Source organism: Coregonus lavaretus (assembly GCF_964263955.1).
Source record: "Coregonus lavaretus genome assembly, chromosome: 32".
In the NCBI taxonomy this organism is placed as follows: domain Eukaryota; kingdom Metazoa; phylum Chordata; class Actinopteri; order Salmoniformes; family Salmonidae; genus Coregonus; species Coregonus lavaretus.
In genome coordinates this window covers 23,389,990-23,407,686 of record NC_140019.1, presented here as the reverse complement: position 1 = coordinate 23,407,686, position 17,697 = coordinate 23,389,990, and the positions used below count along the sequence as shown (strand labels likewise).

At 43.5% G+C, this 17,697-nt stretch overlaps 1 protein-coding gene across 1 annotated transcript in view; it reads right to left on the bottom strand.

The window, feature by feature from the left end:
* Positions 1-777: 777 nt before the first annotated feature.
* Positions 778-17,697, bottom strand: part of LOC311107544 (prominin-1-A-like) — a gene marked incomplete at its 5' end in the record, with an annotated part of 110,903 nt that continues 93,983 nt past the window's right edge. Inside the window, 14 exons of the mRNA XM_084150051.1 lie at positions 778-892; positions 1,639-1,671; positions 2,239-2,342; positions 3,707-3,775; positions 4,193-4,216; positions 5,202-5,317; positions 7,784-7,873; positions 8,935-9,003; positions 9,091-9,171; positions 9,334-9,387; positions 11,555-11,572; positions 13,074-13,166; positions 15,917-15,988; positions 17,275-17,421. Coding sequence (XP_084006177.1) covers positions 2,273-2,342; positions 3,707-3,775; positions 4,193-4,216; positions 5,202-5,317; positions 7,784-7,873; positions 8,935-9,003; positions 9,091-9,171; positions 9,334-9,387; positions 11,555-11,572; positions 13,074-13,166; positions 15,917-15,988; positions 17,275-17,421 — 903 coding nt within the window. The 3' untranslated portion in view covers positions 778-892; positions 1,639-1,671; positions 2,239-2,272. The remainder of the gene's footprint in view (positions 893-1,638; positions 1,672-2,238; positions 2,343-3,706; positions 3,776-4,192; positions 4,217-5,201; positions 5,318-7,783; positions 7,874-8,934; positions 9,004-9,090; positions 9,172-9,333; positions 9,388-11,554; positions 11,573-13,073; positions 13,167-15,916; positions 15,989-17,274; positions 17,422-17,697) is intronic.

The window sequence follows — 17,697 nt, the reverse complement described above, 5'->3', positions numbered from 1 at the left end:
ATTATGCATTATTGTTAATCAATTAATGAAATAAGGAATGTTATAGTCTCCTGACATTTCTGTCCAGGTTCATGTGATATTCCACCTGTTATGCACTGATATGAGATATTTCCTCATATCTTACAAAATGGCGGTCATCAGTCAAAATGCTATGGTAAAACAGGTCTAATAGTCAACCATCAGTATGCCTCAGCATGGATAACAACCTCTGTCTGTCTTCTAATGTTGCAAACATACAAAAGTCATGCTATTTTGTGATTGTCCTTATATTATTCAAGCACAAACATATAGGCCTACGATCCACGACCATTAAGTCTGTTTCTACACCGAGGCTGTGTTTCAAACAGCTCTCCCCATCAGTTAGTAAAACATCATTCAACTATGAGCAGAAATGGCAATGTTCTCATATCAGCCCTACATGACCTTTCAAATACCTTTTCAGTCGCTTTTTACAAAACACAGAAGAAGTACAAAAGGTTTGAGAGTACACAGCCCTCTGAACTGTTGTTGTGTCTGCAGTTTGAACTCAGCCTCGGCTCAGACTAATGTAAACACAGGCACAACAGACAGCTGTGTGTGGTGAAGGATGAAGGTCAACCGACACTGTCTCAGATGTACACTTCCTTATTGTTCCCCAGGGAAAATCAAAGGAAGAGTTGATGACAGCACCTTGTGTAGTGTCTGAGGGGGTCCTATTGGACAGCGGATATCCAGAAGAGGTTGTGACTGGGCAGGAGGATGTTGTCAGTAAATAGATCCGTGGAGATAGAGGAAGAGAGGGCCAGGTGAACACACACAGAAGACATCAGCTTCTTGTTAGGGGCTTCTTCTGCAGGTAAGGACATCTTTTCGGAGCTTTGTCTTGTTCAAGGGGTGGGAAGTGGATGGGGTCCTAAAAATTGATGAAATATAATTCAACACTGAGTAATAATGCACTGATGTAAAATAGTCTACATGGATAGCCAATAACGTGGTATATTTAAGCAATAAGGCCCGAGGAGGTGTGGTATATGGCCAATATACCACGGCTATGGGCTGTTCTTAGGCACGACGCAACGCCTTATTGCTATTATAAACTGGTTACCAACGTAATTAGAGCAGTAAAAATAAATGTTTTGTCATACCCGTGGTATAGGGTCTGATTTACCACGGCTGTCAGCCAATCAGCATTCAGTGCTCGAACCACCCAATAACATGGTATATTTGTACATGGAGAGCCAATAATGTGGTATATTTCTACATGGATAGCCAATAACGTGGTATATTTCTACACGGATAGCCAATAACGGGTTATATTTCTACATAGATAGCCAATAACGTGGTATATTTCTACACGGATAGCCAATAACGTGGTATATTTCTACACGGATAGCCAATAACGTGGTATATTTCTACACGGATAGCCAATAACGTGGTATATTTCTACACGGATAGCCAATAACGTGGTATATTTCTACACGGATAGCCAATAACGTGGTATATTTCTACACGGATAGCCAATAACGTGGTATATTTTTACACGGATAGCCAATAACGTGGTATATTTCTACACGGATAGCCAATAACGTGGCATATTTCTATGCTAAAAGTGATCGTAGAAAAGAGTAACAGTATATAAAACATATAGTGTAAACTTACAATCTAATGTTTCAGTTCCAGTTTCCGATGGCACTGTAGAAGAGAAGATACTGTATCAGAAAAGATTGACATTTAATTGCATCACATTTAATTGGATAATTCAGAAGCTTATTGCTTTTGCCAATGAGAGCCTCAAGGGAGAAATTAAAGCAATGAAATGTGAGTTTTGAAATGAGAGAAGTGAGACTAGCACAGAATAGCAAACACACACAGCGGGTCTGGTCTACAGTAAATTTACAGAGCAGTTACAAGTGGTTAGACACAAATACCATCAAACCATATACAGTTTAGGGTTTATAAGTGATTCCAAAAACAGCAATCCTCACCGTGAAGACTTTCTGCAAAGTCAGTGAAGCAGACATGCAAGCGCTAAAACAAGCTGTGAAAATGGGGGTAGCATAAGAAAATTAAAGAAGAAAAAAAGATAGTGTCAAGCAAAGGATGAGATAAGAGAGAAGAGACTGTGGAAGCTCTGGAGGGTTTTCAGAGTGGCAATGGTATGCAGACAAACAGCAGGTTGAAGAGAGAACAAGGAAGGGAGGATAATGCTGAGGAGGCGGACGGAGAGACATCGTCCCAGTGATCAGTGGTTCTCAGTACCTTTCTGGAGCCGGTCAAAAAGCCCGGCCTTCTCTCACCAGTCGATATGCCTAGGGGGAGCTGATGCCCGTGGGAACCTAGTCATAGTGTCATAGGCAGGGATGCTAGAGGCACAGGGGTACAGAGATGGGGGACAACATCAATGGCAGGAAAAGGGAACATTCAAGGGTCAACCATTTTGTTAGGCCCTGCCTCTCGCTTCCAGGTCCTTCACTTGACGAGAGCAACGGGCAGGAGTTTCCCAAGACACAGAGAGCAGAGCCACTCCATCGACACTTGCTGAGGGCTTGAGGCCAACCAGGGATGGAATGATGCCAAGGTGAATGTATGCAGTCACCATACACGTGCTGCACATGCACTGAACTGGAGAAATAATAACCACTCTATCCAAACTGATTTTCTATTGACTTTTAGAGACAAGCCAACCATGGTGAATTGCTGATTATTGGGTCGGTTGTAATAAGACAAGCCAACCATGGTGAATTATTGATTATTGGGTCAGTTGTAATAAGACAAGACAACCACTGTGAATTGCTGATTATTGGGTCGGTTGTAATAAGACAAGCCAACCACGTGAATTGCTGATTATTGGGTCGGTTGTAATAAGACAAGCCAACCACTGTGAATTGCTGATTATTGGGTCGGTTGTAATAAGACAAGCCAACCACGGTGAATTGCTGATTATTGGGTCGGTTGTAATAAGATAAGCCAACCATGGTGAATTGCTGATTATTGGGTCGGTTGTAATAAGATAAGCCAACCATGGTGAATTGCTGATTATTGGGTTGGTTGTAATAAGACAAGCCCTAGGTGGCAGGTTCGTTATTGTTATTTTCCCGTATCAATCATTCTGTGGAGATGCTCTCTGTGTCTAGACACTGTTATCGTTCAAACATTTTGGCTGTCCAAAGACATGCCTGTTGTACATTTCAATGAAAACCATGCTGTTAGACGTTGTTAGAAGAAGTTAGTCACATGAGCAGTTGTCTCAGTAGTACCACACCAAAGCAGACATGCTTGCCTCTCTTTCTGCCTCTATTTGACCAAAAGTATCACGTGTACATTCACAGCAGTTTGCCCAATTCTAAAGAAGAGGAGACATGCAAGGAATTTCATTTCACTTGATCAAGTCATCGTGCACAGAGCATGCAGTGGGTAAGTTAGTAATGCTCCAAAGATCATGCCAAACCCAAAACACACATGCTTAAACAGTGGCCTAGCTATCTTGCTCACAACCTCCCAATGCTGGAGCCGCAACCAGCAAAGCAGAAAGAGTCCAGCTGACCTCCAGATGTGTCTGAGGGGCTAGCCAACGCCCTAGGGCATGCAGTGTCCCATCCACCTTTTTTAACCACCCCCTGAGTGACTGACTGCCCCTAGGCCAACATGCCGCCCCTGCACCCGTCCCTCCCTGAAACATGCAATGCAAATTGATTATTTCCGTAGGCCTGCTTTATATTTAATTTACCTTGTCATTACAGGGTTTTGGATACCTTGTAAACACTCATTATGATAACCATTATTACCAATTTCCATACTGAAACAAAACATTGTATACAAAAAAATATGAGGTGAGGGACATGGCATGCTATCAACCTCTCTAAATAGGAGTAGGATTCTAGACACAAACAAATGTTTCCATATAGAAAGCCGTGAACGTATAAAATTATCTTACATCTTAACTTACAAAAACAGAGGTGGACTTTTGCTTTTGTAAGATAATGATTGTAAGAGCCCTTAATCATCAACAAGGGGCATTTCTTCAAGATTGCACACAAAGGAAATCCAAAATGATCAACCAAGAGATGCATTTCATACCTAAAAACATAAAACCTGCACCAAGAAATCAGCAATGAAATCTATGTACAAAATCCACAGAAAAGCGCAGATGTACCAATGAGTTAGTTATACTGGAAGGAGAAAGGAGAGGTAAAATGGGTAAAATGAATCTTACGTTTTCATGGGAATTGTCTCAATGCTACAAAGATATAAAAAAAGCAAAAATGTTAATGAAATGCTCTGCAATAGAAATGCACCAGAAGGCTTTGGGCACAATAGTACTGATCAGATGACATCGATACACGTCATTGATCAAGACACTTGGTGACTTGTCTATTGCATTTTTTCACTACTGTAAGTGCATGGGCGAGGCGAGGGCGACTGAAGGATGCATAAAACAATATGAATAGTATTCCACAACTCTTAATACGCTGTTTGTTTTCTTAAAGTGCAAAGTGCTTGACAGAGAGAAATTAAATGAAAAATAAGGATGGAAGAAGATGGAAATAGTAGGAATGGTTATCACAAAGTAAAATGCCAAGTCCCAGAAACAGATGAACTGCAAGGGAAGAGAGAGAGAGAATGAAGCAGTAGAAAGAGTTAAGTTACTTTAACTTGCTACTCCTATTAATACTACTTACTACTAAGTTACTACTATGTACTACTAAGTTACTGCTACTGTATTGCAATAGACAGAAGAGGGGAAAAAGATAGTAAACAAGAAAGAAAGGAGTAGCTAGCACCACAGCACAGAAGCAATTCTATAACCTCATATTTAACTTGTCGGTTGTGGGACTGAATCAAATTGTGTTAATTACCACGTTGTAATCCTGACTCCTCCCCATTACAGTCTCTTTAATATGTATAATAACGGTCTAAAAAAGCAGTGTTTGCCCTAGATTATTTTCCAGGTGGGGTGCAAAGGCCCTCAAATCAACTGTATGGCCTCTTTAACCAAATAGGCAGGGGAAAAGTGCTAGGTGGAGTGGGCCAATGGCAGGGAAAAAGGCTGTAATAAGGATCACCATACGTCAAACTAATCGCTGGGTTGCACTACAAATTAACAGCAGGAGACTTCCAAACCTCAGCTATAGTTGAATTAAGAGGATGATCAAAGGGTTCTTTACAGATATGACAAACTATTTGTGATGGCATAATATTCAAAGTGGAGTAGAGATACTCACTCATCGTAAACATCCTCTGTGTCCATTCTACGGTAGAACTTTGCCAGTTTTACTGACAGGATGATGCTAGGAAGGAGGAATAGGGCACAGCAGCCTAGGCCAAACCAGAATGTGTTCTGAGAGACAGAGAAAACAAAGAGAATGCGGTGTCAGTGGATCTGATATCCAGGCATAAAGCAACCCTGGGTTCGCTTCATGTTCTCTTTAGATTTACCCCCACCACAAAGTTGAATACATGATTAAGACATAAGGTCTACTGGTTTATGATATAAAGTATAGCAATTGTTAGGTAGAACAAAATGTTAACATATCATTCATGTCATATTTCATTACTGGGTAACTTTTCAACACTGGAGCGTTAGGTATGAAGTATAGCACCATACACTGCGTACAATTCTCAGCCCTGTAGAATTAGCTTTCATAAAGGACTTCCCATCATTTTGGACACCAATGTCTGCAGTGTGTACCTGTGTGTGACTTTGCATGTTTGTGTAGAGGGGGAAGTTTAGCCAGCTCTAAATGGGGAAACCACTGAGTCGTAAAGTCTACATGAAGTCATCATAGCCATGACATAACAGCGTGTAACAGCCCCAGTCTGTTTAAGAGAATGAACACTGTCATGACGCATTTGTCTTCCCTCCAACCCCACTAAGAGTCAAAACGTCACAGCTTTACTCTGTCTCCATGTTAGCTAACCAGCTCCATTCTAAAATGACCCATCGAGCTTTAACAACCACTTTGGTCGGTGCAGTGTGTCCAGAAACATCCTGTTCCCAGTCCAAGTCAATTAGCTGGCGCTGGAACCTATGGAGGCTCTAAGTGGCTATTTGTTCCACTTCATTAGTGGAGGCAGAGATGCTTCCTGCCATTGGGAGGGTGTTAGTAACAAGGCCCCATGCCGACCGGACAGATGTGGGGATTATGTAAGGCTGGTTTTATTTCTCTCTCTCCCCATCTCTGCAGCACTCTGTTGGGTGCCCCACTGCGCGCTGCCAGGTCTAACTAGCTCTCACTGATCATGTGCTGGATTCCAGGGCCTGACTTGTACATTCTAAATCAGGCGAGGTTGGGGGTAATGGTGTGTAGGTGTGTGTGATTGGAGGGGGTGAGGTGTGTAGGTGTGTGTGATTGGAGGGGGTAATGTGTGTAGGTGTGTGTGATTGGAGGGGGTGAAGTGTGTAGGTGTGTGTGATTGGAGGGGGGTAATGTGTGTAGGTGTGTGTGATTGGAGGGGGTGAGGTGTGTAGGTGTGTGTGGTCCTCTGTAGCTCAGCTGGTAGAGCACGGCGCTTGTAACGCCAGTGGGTTAAATCCCCGGGATTTAATGGGTTAAATCCCCGGGACCACCCATACACAAAAATGTATGCACGCATGACTGTAAGTCGCTTTGGATAAAAGCGTCTGCTAAATGGCATATTATTATTTATTTTTTTATTGAAGTGGGGTGAGGTGTGTAGGTGTGTGTGATTGGAGGGGGGTAATGTGTGTAGGTGTGTGTGATTGGAGGGGGGTAATGTGTGTAGGTGTGTGTGATTGGAGGGGGTAATGTGTGTAGGTGTGTGTGATTGAAGTGGGGTGAGGTGTGTAGGTGTGTGTGATTGGAGGGGGGTAATGTGTGTAGGTGTGTGTGATTGGAGGGGGTGAGGTGTGTAGGTGTGTGTGATTGGAGGGGGTAATGTGTGTAGGTGTGTGTGATTGGAGGGGGTGAGGTGTGTAGATGTGTGTGATTGGAGGGGGGTAATGTGTGTAGGTGTGTGTGATTGGAGGGGGTGAGGTGTGTAGGTGTGTGTGATTGAAGTGGGGTGAGGTGTGTAGGTGTGTGTGATTGGAAGGGGGTAATGTGTGTAGGTGTGTGTGATTGGAGGGGGGTAATGTGTGTAGGTGTGTGTGATTGGAGGGGGTAATGTGTGTAGGTGTGTGTGATTGGAGGGGGGTAATGTGTGTAGGTGTGTGTGATTGGAGGGGGTAATGTGTGTAGGTGTGTGTGATTGGAGGGGGTAATGTGTGTAGGTGTGTGTGATTGGAGGGGGTGAGGTGTGTTTTACATTTTAGTCATTTAGCAGACGCTCTTATCCAGAGCAACTTACAGTTAGTGAGTGCATATATATATACTTTTTCTTCATACTGGCCCCCCGTGGGAATCGAACCCACAACCCTGGCGTTGCAAGCGCCATGCTCTACCAACTGAGCTACACGGGGCCCCCAAACTCCCTACCCCCACCCATCTCCATTGCAGAACCTTCACCTTACACACAGTCCTTGTACCTCGCCTGAGCCTTCACATATATCAAGCCATTAGCGGACGCTAAAACCTGGGGCCCTCAGAAAGAACCCCGCCCTGTCTTCCGGGCCTTGGGGGCTAGCGGGTTTTGGAGGTGAACACTGAGGGGGCTGTGTGAATCCATGCCGGTAGAATGCACATGGCTGTGTGAACATTGTGTTCCGGTATAGTAACATGTGATACTTCTCCAGAGACCAATCCCCCCTCACCCCTTCCTGCCTGCCTCCCTGTCTGTATCCCAACTGCCCAACTGATGTTTCAGGCATGTTTTCAAAGGAGCCTTTATATTGCATTTTTGTTACCAACGAGTCGACCAAGAAGCTGCAGGCTACGATCTCCACTGTGTCCACGATGTTGCTGAAGGGTTTGCAGGCTGCTACCTCCATGGTCAGCTGGGTAAACCATGCAGACAAAGGGCAACTGTTACAGTTATACCATTGGCAAACAATTAGGAAAGTTGTCGGTTGGAATTTCTGGAAAATTAAGGGATTTTATAGCTTTACACATGTACGATTGATGACTAAGTTGATTGCAAACAAGTCAGCAGAGCTGTTACTTTTGGCACACTGAAAAGCAGTGTGTTCAAACAGTACAACAGTAATTTACCAGTACTCAGTACTGCTTTATCTAATGTCCTCCTTATGCTACAGGGTTCAAGGCTCACAGGGAAAACAAGGTTCAAGGCTCACAGGGAAAAACAAGGTTCAAGGCTCACAGGGGAAAACAAAGTGCAAGGCTCACAGGGGAAAATAAGGTTCAAGGCTCACAGGGGAAAATAAGGTTCAAGGCTCACAGGGGAAAACAAGGTTGAAGAGTAACAGGGAAAACAAGGTTCAAGGGTTAACGGGAAAATAAGGTTCAAGGGTCACAGGGAAAACAAGGTTCAGGGGTCACAGGGAAAACAAGGTTTAAGGCTCACAGGGGAAAATTAGGTTCAAGGGTAACAGGGAAAACGAGGTCCAAGGGTAACATGAAAAAAACAAGGTTCAAGGCTCACAGGGGAAAACAAGGTTCAAGGATAACAGGGGAAAACAAGGTTCAAGGATCACAGGGGAAAACAAGGTTCAAGAGTAACAGGGAAAACAAGGTTCAAGGGTGAACGGGAAAATAAGGTTCAAGGGTCACAGGGAAAACAAGGTTTAAGGCTCACAGGGGAAAATGAGGTTCAAGGGTACATGGAAAAAACAAGGCTCAAGGCTCACAGGGAAAAACAAGGTTCAAGGCTCACAGGGAAAACAAGGTTCAAGGTTCACAGAGGAAATTCCAAAGTTGGTTTCCATTTGTGTTCTTTCTATATTTAGACCCAAAAGTCTTAACATTCTCAGAGAATGAGAAGTTGATAAGCTGTATGTCAACATAGTTTGGGAGCTAACACAGGTTTACCTTCTACGTCATAATTCTAATATAAGAACTGTAATAGGCATTAACAAACTGTTGGGACACAAATACTTACGGAGGTCCTGACCCACTCTTTGTATTGCCTGAAGTAACCAACAATGGTTTGCTTGTACTTTTCTGTTTCCTAATGGAAAGAGGGATAATATGTTAGCTACTGAGTTATATCCTAGCATTGAAATGTAAACAATGATTGGGAAGCCATCTTAATCACCTGGTTGACGACATGTGTGGCATTCTGGGAGATGAGATACTGGGCCGCTTCGATGGTCTTCAGCACATCAGTGATTTTGTTCTGGACAAGACAGAGCAGAAGAATGCTCAAGATGCTTTCATAACAGTCTATGGAGATGTTACGTAGTCTTTATTCAGTGTTTATGCATGCATTACGAATGCTTGATGTTGATTGAGACAGTGTGACTTGTTAGGGTACATGGTTTGTAGGAGGCCCACTTACCGGCAGGTCTGAGGCAGTCCTTTCGAGTAGTCTGATGCTCTGATTCAGCGTACTCTTTTAAGGGAAAATGTACAACACAAGTTAACACCCCAGATGTCAAAGGTCATGGGTTAGAGACTGTAATAACCCCTAAAACACACACCACTGAAACACAGGGGAGACTAGACAGGCACAAGCATCACCATGATGCTTGAAGATACGGTTCTACTTTTATCACACATAGGGAAAGAAGAGCGACATGGTTCCCACTGGGAGGAAAATGCTTCATATGAAACTACAACAACAACAATGGCTATTTCATGTGGATTTTGGTCGTGAGAAATGTGTTGCAAAATACACTACATGACCAAAAGTATGTGGATACCTGCTCATCGAACATCTCATTCCAAAATCATGGGCATTAATGGAGGCTGTTATAGCACTTTGCTGCTATAACAGCCTCCACTCTTCTGGTTAGGCTTTCCACTAGATGTTGGAACATTGCTGCAGGGACTTGCTTCCATTCAGCCACAAGAGCATTAGTGAGGTCGGGCACTGATGTTGGGCGATTAGGCCTGGCTCGCAGTCGGCATTTCAATTTATCAAAAAGGTGTTCTATGGGGTTGAGGTTAGGGCTCTGTGCAGGCCAGTCTAGTTCTTCCACACCGATCTCGACAAACCATTTCTGTATGGACCTTGCTTTGTGCACGGGGGCATTGTCATGCTGAAACAGGAAAGGGCCTTAACCAAACTGTTGCCACCAAGTTGGAAGCACAGAATCATCTAGAATGTCATTGTATGCTGTAGCATTAAGATTTCCTTTCACTGGAACTAAGAGGCCTAGCCCGAACCATGAAAAACAGCCCCAGAACATTATTCCTCCTCCACCAAACTTTACAGTTGGCATTATGCATCGGGCAGGTAGTGTCATCCTGGCATCCGCCAAACCCAGATTTGTCCGTCGGACTGCCAGATGGTGTAGCGTGATTCATCACTCCAGAGAAAGCATTTCCACTGCTCCAGAGTCCAATGGCGGCGAGCTTTACACATTTACATTTACATTTACATTTTAGTCATTTAGCAGACGCTCTTATCCAGAGCGACTTACAGTTAGTGAATACATATTTTTTTATACTGGCCCCCCGTGGGAATCGAACCCACAACCCTGGCGTTGCAAACGCCATGCTCTATCAACTGAGCTACATCCCTGCCGGCCATTCCCTCCCCTACCCTGGACGACGCTGGGCCAATTGTGCGCCGCCCATTACACTACTCCAGCCGATGCTTGGCATTGCGCATGGTGATCTTAGAATTGTGTGCGGCTGCTCTGACATGGAAACCAATTTCATGAAGCTCCCAACAAACAGTTCTTGTGCTGACGTTGCTTCCAGAGGCAGTTTGGAACTCGTTAGTGAGTGTTGCAACCGAGGACAGACAATTCTTACGCACTTGAGCACCCGGTGGTCCGTTCTGTGAGCTTGTGTGACCTAGCACTTGGCGGCTGAGCCATTGTTGCTCCTAAACGTTTCCACTTCACAATAACAGCACTTACAGTTGACCGGGGCAGCTCTAGCAGGGCAGAAATTTGACGAACTGACTTGTTGGAAAGTTGGCATCCTATGAAGGTGCCACGTTGAAAGTCACTGAGCTCTTCAGTAAGGCTATTCTACTGCCAATGCTATGGAGCTTTTATACACCTGTCAGCAACGGGTGTAGCTTAAATAGAAAATGTGACAAATGATCAACTCCATGCTGGTATATGTACATGGTAATTAGTCAGCACCAGATTATTGTAGTATTAACAAATTACACACAGATCCCAAATACTGATTTATTTTACATGGCCTGTAAAGGACCCAATCTTGCACTTTGTAAAATCATGTCATTCGGGTCTGAATCAGCGTGGTGTACTAACGAATCTCATTTATAAGCCTCTACCCTGGCCTAAAAGAGAATGGAAGTTCATGGTAATGGTCACGGCATGCCAGGGAAGCCCCTTGGATTCGAGGTACAAGGAACATGGACAACTCTTGCATAACTAATGATGGGCACCAATACTGATAATTTGATATGATATCGATATCGTTTGATATCGATATTAGCAAGGCATAGGCTTTCATTTAAAAATAAAAATGACATTTGAAAATAAAAAGTCAATATGAGCTTTGAAGGATGGGAGAATGGAGCAGCGGCCTCAACAGTACAAGACGGACACAGATCCATTTTGGAGACACATGCTTACCCTCGCTCTAACATATTTCTTGGCAGCCATTAATTAAAGTCGGAAGAGTTAAAGGGGAAATATAGAAAGAAAAAGATAAGATAGATCTCTAAAACTCAGCATTTCTTCGTAATAAGAATTACTTCAAAATGTATGGGGATATTGTGGTATTTTGGGAGAAACACATATGGGAGCTACTGTGATGTCATGTGCGTATATATGTTGAGGCCTTTTAAAGAGCCAAATACGGGTGCGAGATATAGCAAAATATATGATTAATTTGCCCTGGTGAATGTAACAGTCAGCTACTTCAATATCCTAGCCTTTTCAGGGTTCTATTGTTTGACTGCACAACAATTGATACCTGGGTCAAATACATATGTCAGATGTGCTGCACTTGGTTTGGTTTGCCCGGTACAATGCAACCAATGGAATAGTCCCAAAAGTGCAAACCAATGTTATATGTACTCCCAAAAAACACAAATAAATCAAGCGCACCGCACACATTTTCAACTATTTGAAATGATCAGACTTAATTGTTTGACCCAGGTCTGATTCGTGCAGGTCAATAATACCTATGTGTCTCTCTAGCTCAGGGCTCTCCAACCCTGATCCTCCTGTAGGTTTTAACTCCAACCCGGTTCCTGGAGATCTAGCCTCCTGTAGGTTTTAACTCCAACCCTGTTCCTGGAGAAATACCCTCCTGTAGGTTTTAACTCCAACCCTGTTCCTGGAGAGAAACCCTCCTGTAGGTTTGACCTCCGACCCTGTTCCTGGATAGCAACCCTCCTGTAGGTTTTAACTCCAACCCTAATCTAGCACACCTGATTCTAATAATTAGCTGCTTGATAAGCTGAATCAGGTTAGTTACAACTGAGGTTGGAGTTAAAACCTACAGGAGGTTATCTCTCCAGGAACACGGTTGGAGTTAAAACCTACAGGAGAGTATCTCTCCAGGAACAGGGTTGGAGTTAAAACCTACAGGAGAGTATCTCTCCAGGAACAGGGTTGGAGTTTAAACCTACAGGAGAGTATCTCTCCAGGATCAGGGTTGGAGAGCCCTGGTCTAGCTCTATATTCTAGAGGCTTTGGGTGATAGTCAATACAGACGTTGGAGAGAGGAAAGCTTCACTGAGGTTGTATCAACGTCTGGCAATGACGTGTCAAATTCCTCCCACATGTAGAGTTCTGAGAACATACACACATACACACACACACACACACACACACACACATACATACATACATACATACATACATACATACATACATACATACATACATACATACATACATATATACATACACACACACATACACACACAGTACACTCTTGGGAAAAAGGGTTCTTCAAAGGGTTCTCTTATGAGGACAGCTGAAGAACCCTTTTAGGTTCTAGATATAGCTCCTTTTCTTCTAAGAGGGTAGATCATGACTACGGCCATGGCCATTTCTGCCAGTCCAGTGAAGCTGAGCACTGATGGGCCCAGACATGGATGTTAACCTAAAAAAGAATGATTGAAGATAGATAGTTGATTACCATGGCCTGCTCCATAGGGATGACCAGCTGACTGTGGATCTGCCGGAGACTGTTGGCGTGGCCCTTTAGATTGGTCTGGAGGGGCCCTTTGGGCTGAGGACACACACAGACAGAGTTTCAGACACACATACAAAGAGGTAAGAATGATTATTAATTTGGGGGGTGCTTATATTTGTCCTGTTACACACTTGTGGGTGTTTCTTGTACAAGTGTGTCATGGAAATGTGTTTCTTGCATATCCAAACTGGCCCTGAGACACTGCCAGGGTCACCATTGTCCAGCATCCCTGGAGAAATTGAGGTTAAGTGCCTTGCTCAAGGACAAAGCGACAGATTTTTCACCTTGTCGGCTCTGGGATTCAAACCAGTGACCTTTTGGTTACTGGCCCAACGCTCTAACCTCGAGGATACCAGTCACCCCATAGGTTCAGATATACAGTGAGGGAAAAAAGTATTTGATCCCCTGCTGATTTTGTACGTTTGCCCACTGACAAAGAAATGATCAGTCTATAATTTTAATGGTAGGTTTATTTGAACAGTGAGAGACAGAATAACAACAACAAAATTCAGAAAAACGCATGTCAAAAATGTTATAAATTGATTTGCATTTTAATGAGGGAAATAAGTATTTGACCCCCTCTCAATCAGAAAGATTTCTGGCTCCCAGGTGTCTTTTATACAGGTAACGAGCTGAGATTAGGAGCACACTCTTAAAGGGAGTGCTCCTAATCTCAGTTTGTTACCTGTATAAAAGACACCTGTCCACAGAAGCAATCAATCAATCAGATTCCAAACTCTCCACCATGGCCAAGACAAAAGAGCTCTCCAAGGATGTCAGGGACAAGATTGTAGACCTACACAAGGCTGGAATGGGCTACAAGACCATCGTCAAGCAGCTTGGTGAGAAGGTGACAACAGTTGGTGCGATTATTCGCAAATGGAAGAAACACAAAATAACTGTCAATCTCCCTCGGCCTGGGGCTCCATGCAAGATCTCACCTCATGGAGTTGCAATGATCATGAGAACGGTGAGGAATCAGCCCAGAACTACACGGGAGGATCTTGTCAATGATCTCAAGGCAGCTGGGACCATAGTCACCATGAAAACAATTGGTAACACACTACGCCGTGAAGGACTGAAATCCTGCAGCGCCCGCAAGGTCCCCCTGCTCAAGAAAGCACATATACATGCCCGTCTGAAGTTTGCCAATGAACATCTGAAGGATTCAGAGGAGAACTGGGTGAAAGTGTTGTGGTCAGATGAGACCAAAATGGAGCTCTTTGGCATCAACTCAACTCGCCGTGTTTGGAGGAGGAGGAATGCTGCCTATGACCCCAAGAACACCATCCCCACCGTCAAACATGGAGGTGGAAACATTATGCTTTGGGGGTGTTTTTCTGCTAAGGGGACAGGACAACTTCACTGCATCAAAGGGACGATGGACGGGGCCATGTACCGTCAAATCTTGGGTGAGAACCTCCTTCCCTCAGCCAGGGCATTGAAAATGGGACGTGGATGGGTATTCCAGCATTTCAATGACCCAAAACACACGGCCAAGGCAACAAAGGAGTGGCTCAAGAAGAAGCACATTAAGGTCCTGGAGTGGCCTAGCCAGTCTCCAGACCTTAATCCCATAGAAAATCTGTGGAGGGAGCTGAAGGTTCGAGTTGCCAAACGTCAGCCTCGAAACCTTAATGACTTGGAGAAGATCTGCAAAGAGGAGTGGGACAAAATCCCTCCTGAGATGTGTGCAAACCTGGTGGCCAACTACAAGAAACGTCTGACCTCTGTGATTGCCAACAAGGGTTTTGCCACCAAGTACTAAGTCATGTTTTGCAGAGGGGTCAAATACTTATTTCCCTCATTAAAATGCAAATCAATTTATAACATTTTTGACATGCGTTTTTCTGGATTTTTTTGTTGTTATTCTGTCTCTCACTGTTCAAATAAACCTACCATTAAAATTATAGACTGATCATTTCTTTGTCAGTGGGCAAACGTACAAAATCAGCAGGGGATCAAATACTTTTTTCCCTCACTGTATGTAAAAACACACACACACAGATGTTTTCCTTCCAATAACCTGTTGTAAACTACATTAAATGTACAGTATGTATACATTTATAAATATTTAGAGAAATGCGCAATCTGTGCAAAACTCTATAGTACACAGGCCTACACACAGCAAACCACTTAGTATAAGAGACTGCCTTAAATCAATGAACGTAATGCAGCATATAAAATACATATTGAACCCATAGACTTACATGTAGAATCAAGTAATTTATATTATCTCTATATGGGTGAACCATTCTCAGTCCAGTGTGTGTGTGTTCTCAATGCCAACAGGACATGGGGCACCAGGACAGATGGGCACCAGATGAATATTAGGGGGGCACCGGCAGGGGCACATATCACCCCACAGAAGACTACTTTAAACTGGCTCCACTGCCCCTGAGCCCATGGCAGGTGGTGGAGGACCCAGAGTTGGACTCAGCAACATTTTGGGCCATGAATGGGGAGCTTGTGTGAGCTTCCAACCCCTAAACGGAAGGCAGAACATTAAAAAGTGCTTTCAGAGACTGCTTCAGTGTGTGTGTGTGTTTGTGTTTGTGTGTGTGGACAGCAAACCGCCACGAGGCTATGCAGTTGATGAAGACACGAGGAGCTTTCACATAGCTTTAGATCTGAACTCCCATTCCATTGAATCCCTGTCTTGGATCATGGTGTAAATAAAGTTTCAATCTACTGGTACACTGAGAAAACATAGTGTGGTTGGTTGGAGTCGTGTTGGTTTTTCAGTAAGAGTTTTTATTGGACGGTTGGTTGTATGTTCTTCTCACCATTAGGTCTGTCTGTGCCTCCAGCTCATTGGCGTACGACAGTAAGTCCACCTGAGTCACGCCTTTGTTGACCTGCAAATGAACAGAAATAGGATTATAATGTATTATGATGCTGTTACAATGCATTATAAGACTTTTCATAAGCATGTATGACACCCTTCTGTCTTCTCATCTTATAATAACAGCCATATAGAGTCAGTTGTGCAACTGTGCACATAGAGACATAGCTAACATTTATAAGCCTTGTAATATCACACTATAAAGAGAAGACATAATCTGAGGTCTATATCTTATTAAACACTGTGCTTTTGGAAAGAGTAGCTATAAACGAATCAACTGCTAGAGATACATCAGTGTTTCCCCTATATTCATTTAGCAGTGGCGCATCGCTATCTTGTAACCCTGGAAGTGTGGTCAATCCTATTAATAGATGTATACCCCAGGAAGACCCCAGGATGAACCCAGGAAGAACCCAGGAAGACCTCAGGAAGACCCCAGGAAGACCATGGGAAGATCCCAGGAAGACCCCAGGAAGACACCAGGAAGTACTCAGGAAGACCCCAGGAAAACCCCAGGAAGTACTCAGGAAGACCCCAGGAAGATGCTAGCTAAATCCTGGTTAGCCATAACAGAAGCAAATACTAAATCCATCGTGGTATCTCATGTTAAATGTACATCCTAAAATGAGAGAATATATGATTTGACAGTTAAGTATTCCTACGCTGGTTAATATTGTATACATCTGTCTTGCATACAGGAACTTAATCTTCCGTTCAAAGATAAGTCACTAATGCAGGATGTTGCTTTGAAGCAGGTTAGCGTCTGAAATTATAACTATCTTTAGTGATGTGTCGCACAAGTATGCTAGTGTGTCTTTTGAAGGTATATCTGAAAAGTCTACAGTGGCTTGAGATGAAGGAGCGGAGACAAGGAGGAGAAGAGATGAGGAGATGAAGCCAAAGTAGACTATTAAGACGAAAGAGAGAATAGGAGACAAGGAGAGGAGGATACTTTAGACTATTGAGATAAGGAGAGGAAGAGCCTTTAGACTATTGAGATAAGGAGAGGAGGACACTTTATACTATTGAGATAAGGAGAGGAGGACACTTTAGACTATTGAGATAAGGAGAGGAGGACACTTTAGACTATTGAGATAAGGAGAGGAGGAGCCTTTAGACTATTGAGATAAGGAGAGGAGGACACTTTAGACTATTGAGACAGGGAGAGGAGGAGCCTTTAGACTATTGAGATGAGGAGAGGAGTCGAGTAGAGGAAGCCACTTTAAACTATAGAAATTAACGATAGGCGGGGAGAAAGTATTTTTAGATTGAGATTTCCCCTCAATGCCAGTACTCTACCTCCTCCAGATACGCTGCATAGTTGATCTCGGCGACGCCCGTCTCAGAGAAGTCAATGAGGCTCTGTTTCCCCTCAGACTCCAGCAGGACAATACCTCTCAGGTCAATCTTCACACTGTCAAACATCTTCCCCAACTCCTTGGTGTACTGGAAACACAGGGAGAACAGTCAGCTACATCGATAAAGATAAGCAATAGCTATGAATGTGGTATATATTGGTAACGAATGTGGGTTTATGAAGCCCTTCTGTCAATTTTACACTTTCAAACATCCTCACCAACTCCCTGCTGTACTGGAAACAGAGAGGGAACCTAGTTACATTTGATATGTAATGGATGGGTTATGAATGTGTTTTAAAGTCCTTATGTAGGTACCCTTCAGGTGAAATGTTACAGGCGTGAATCTGTTTGTTTATGCCAATCT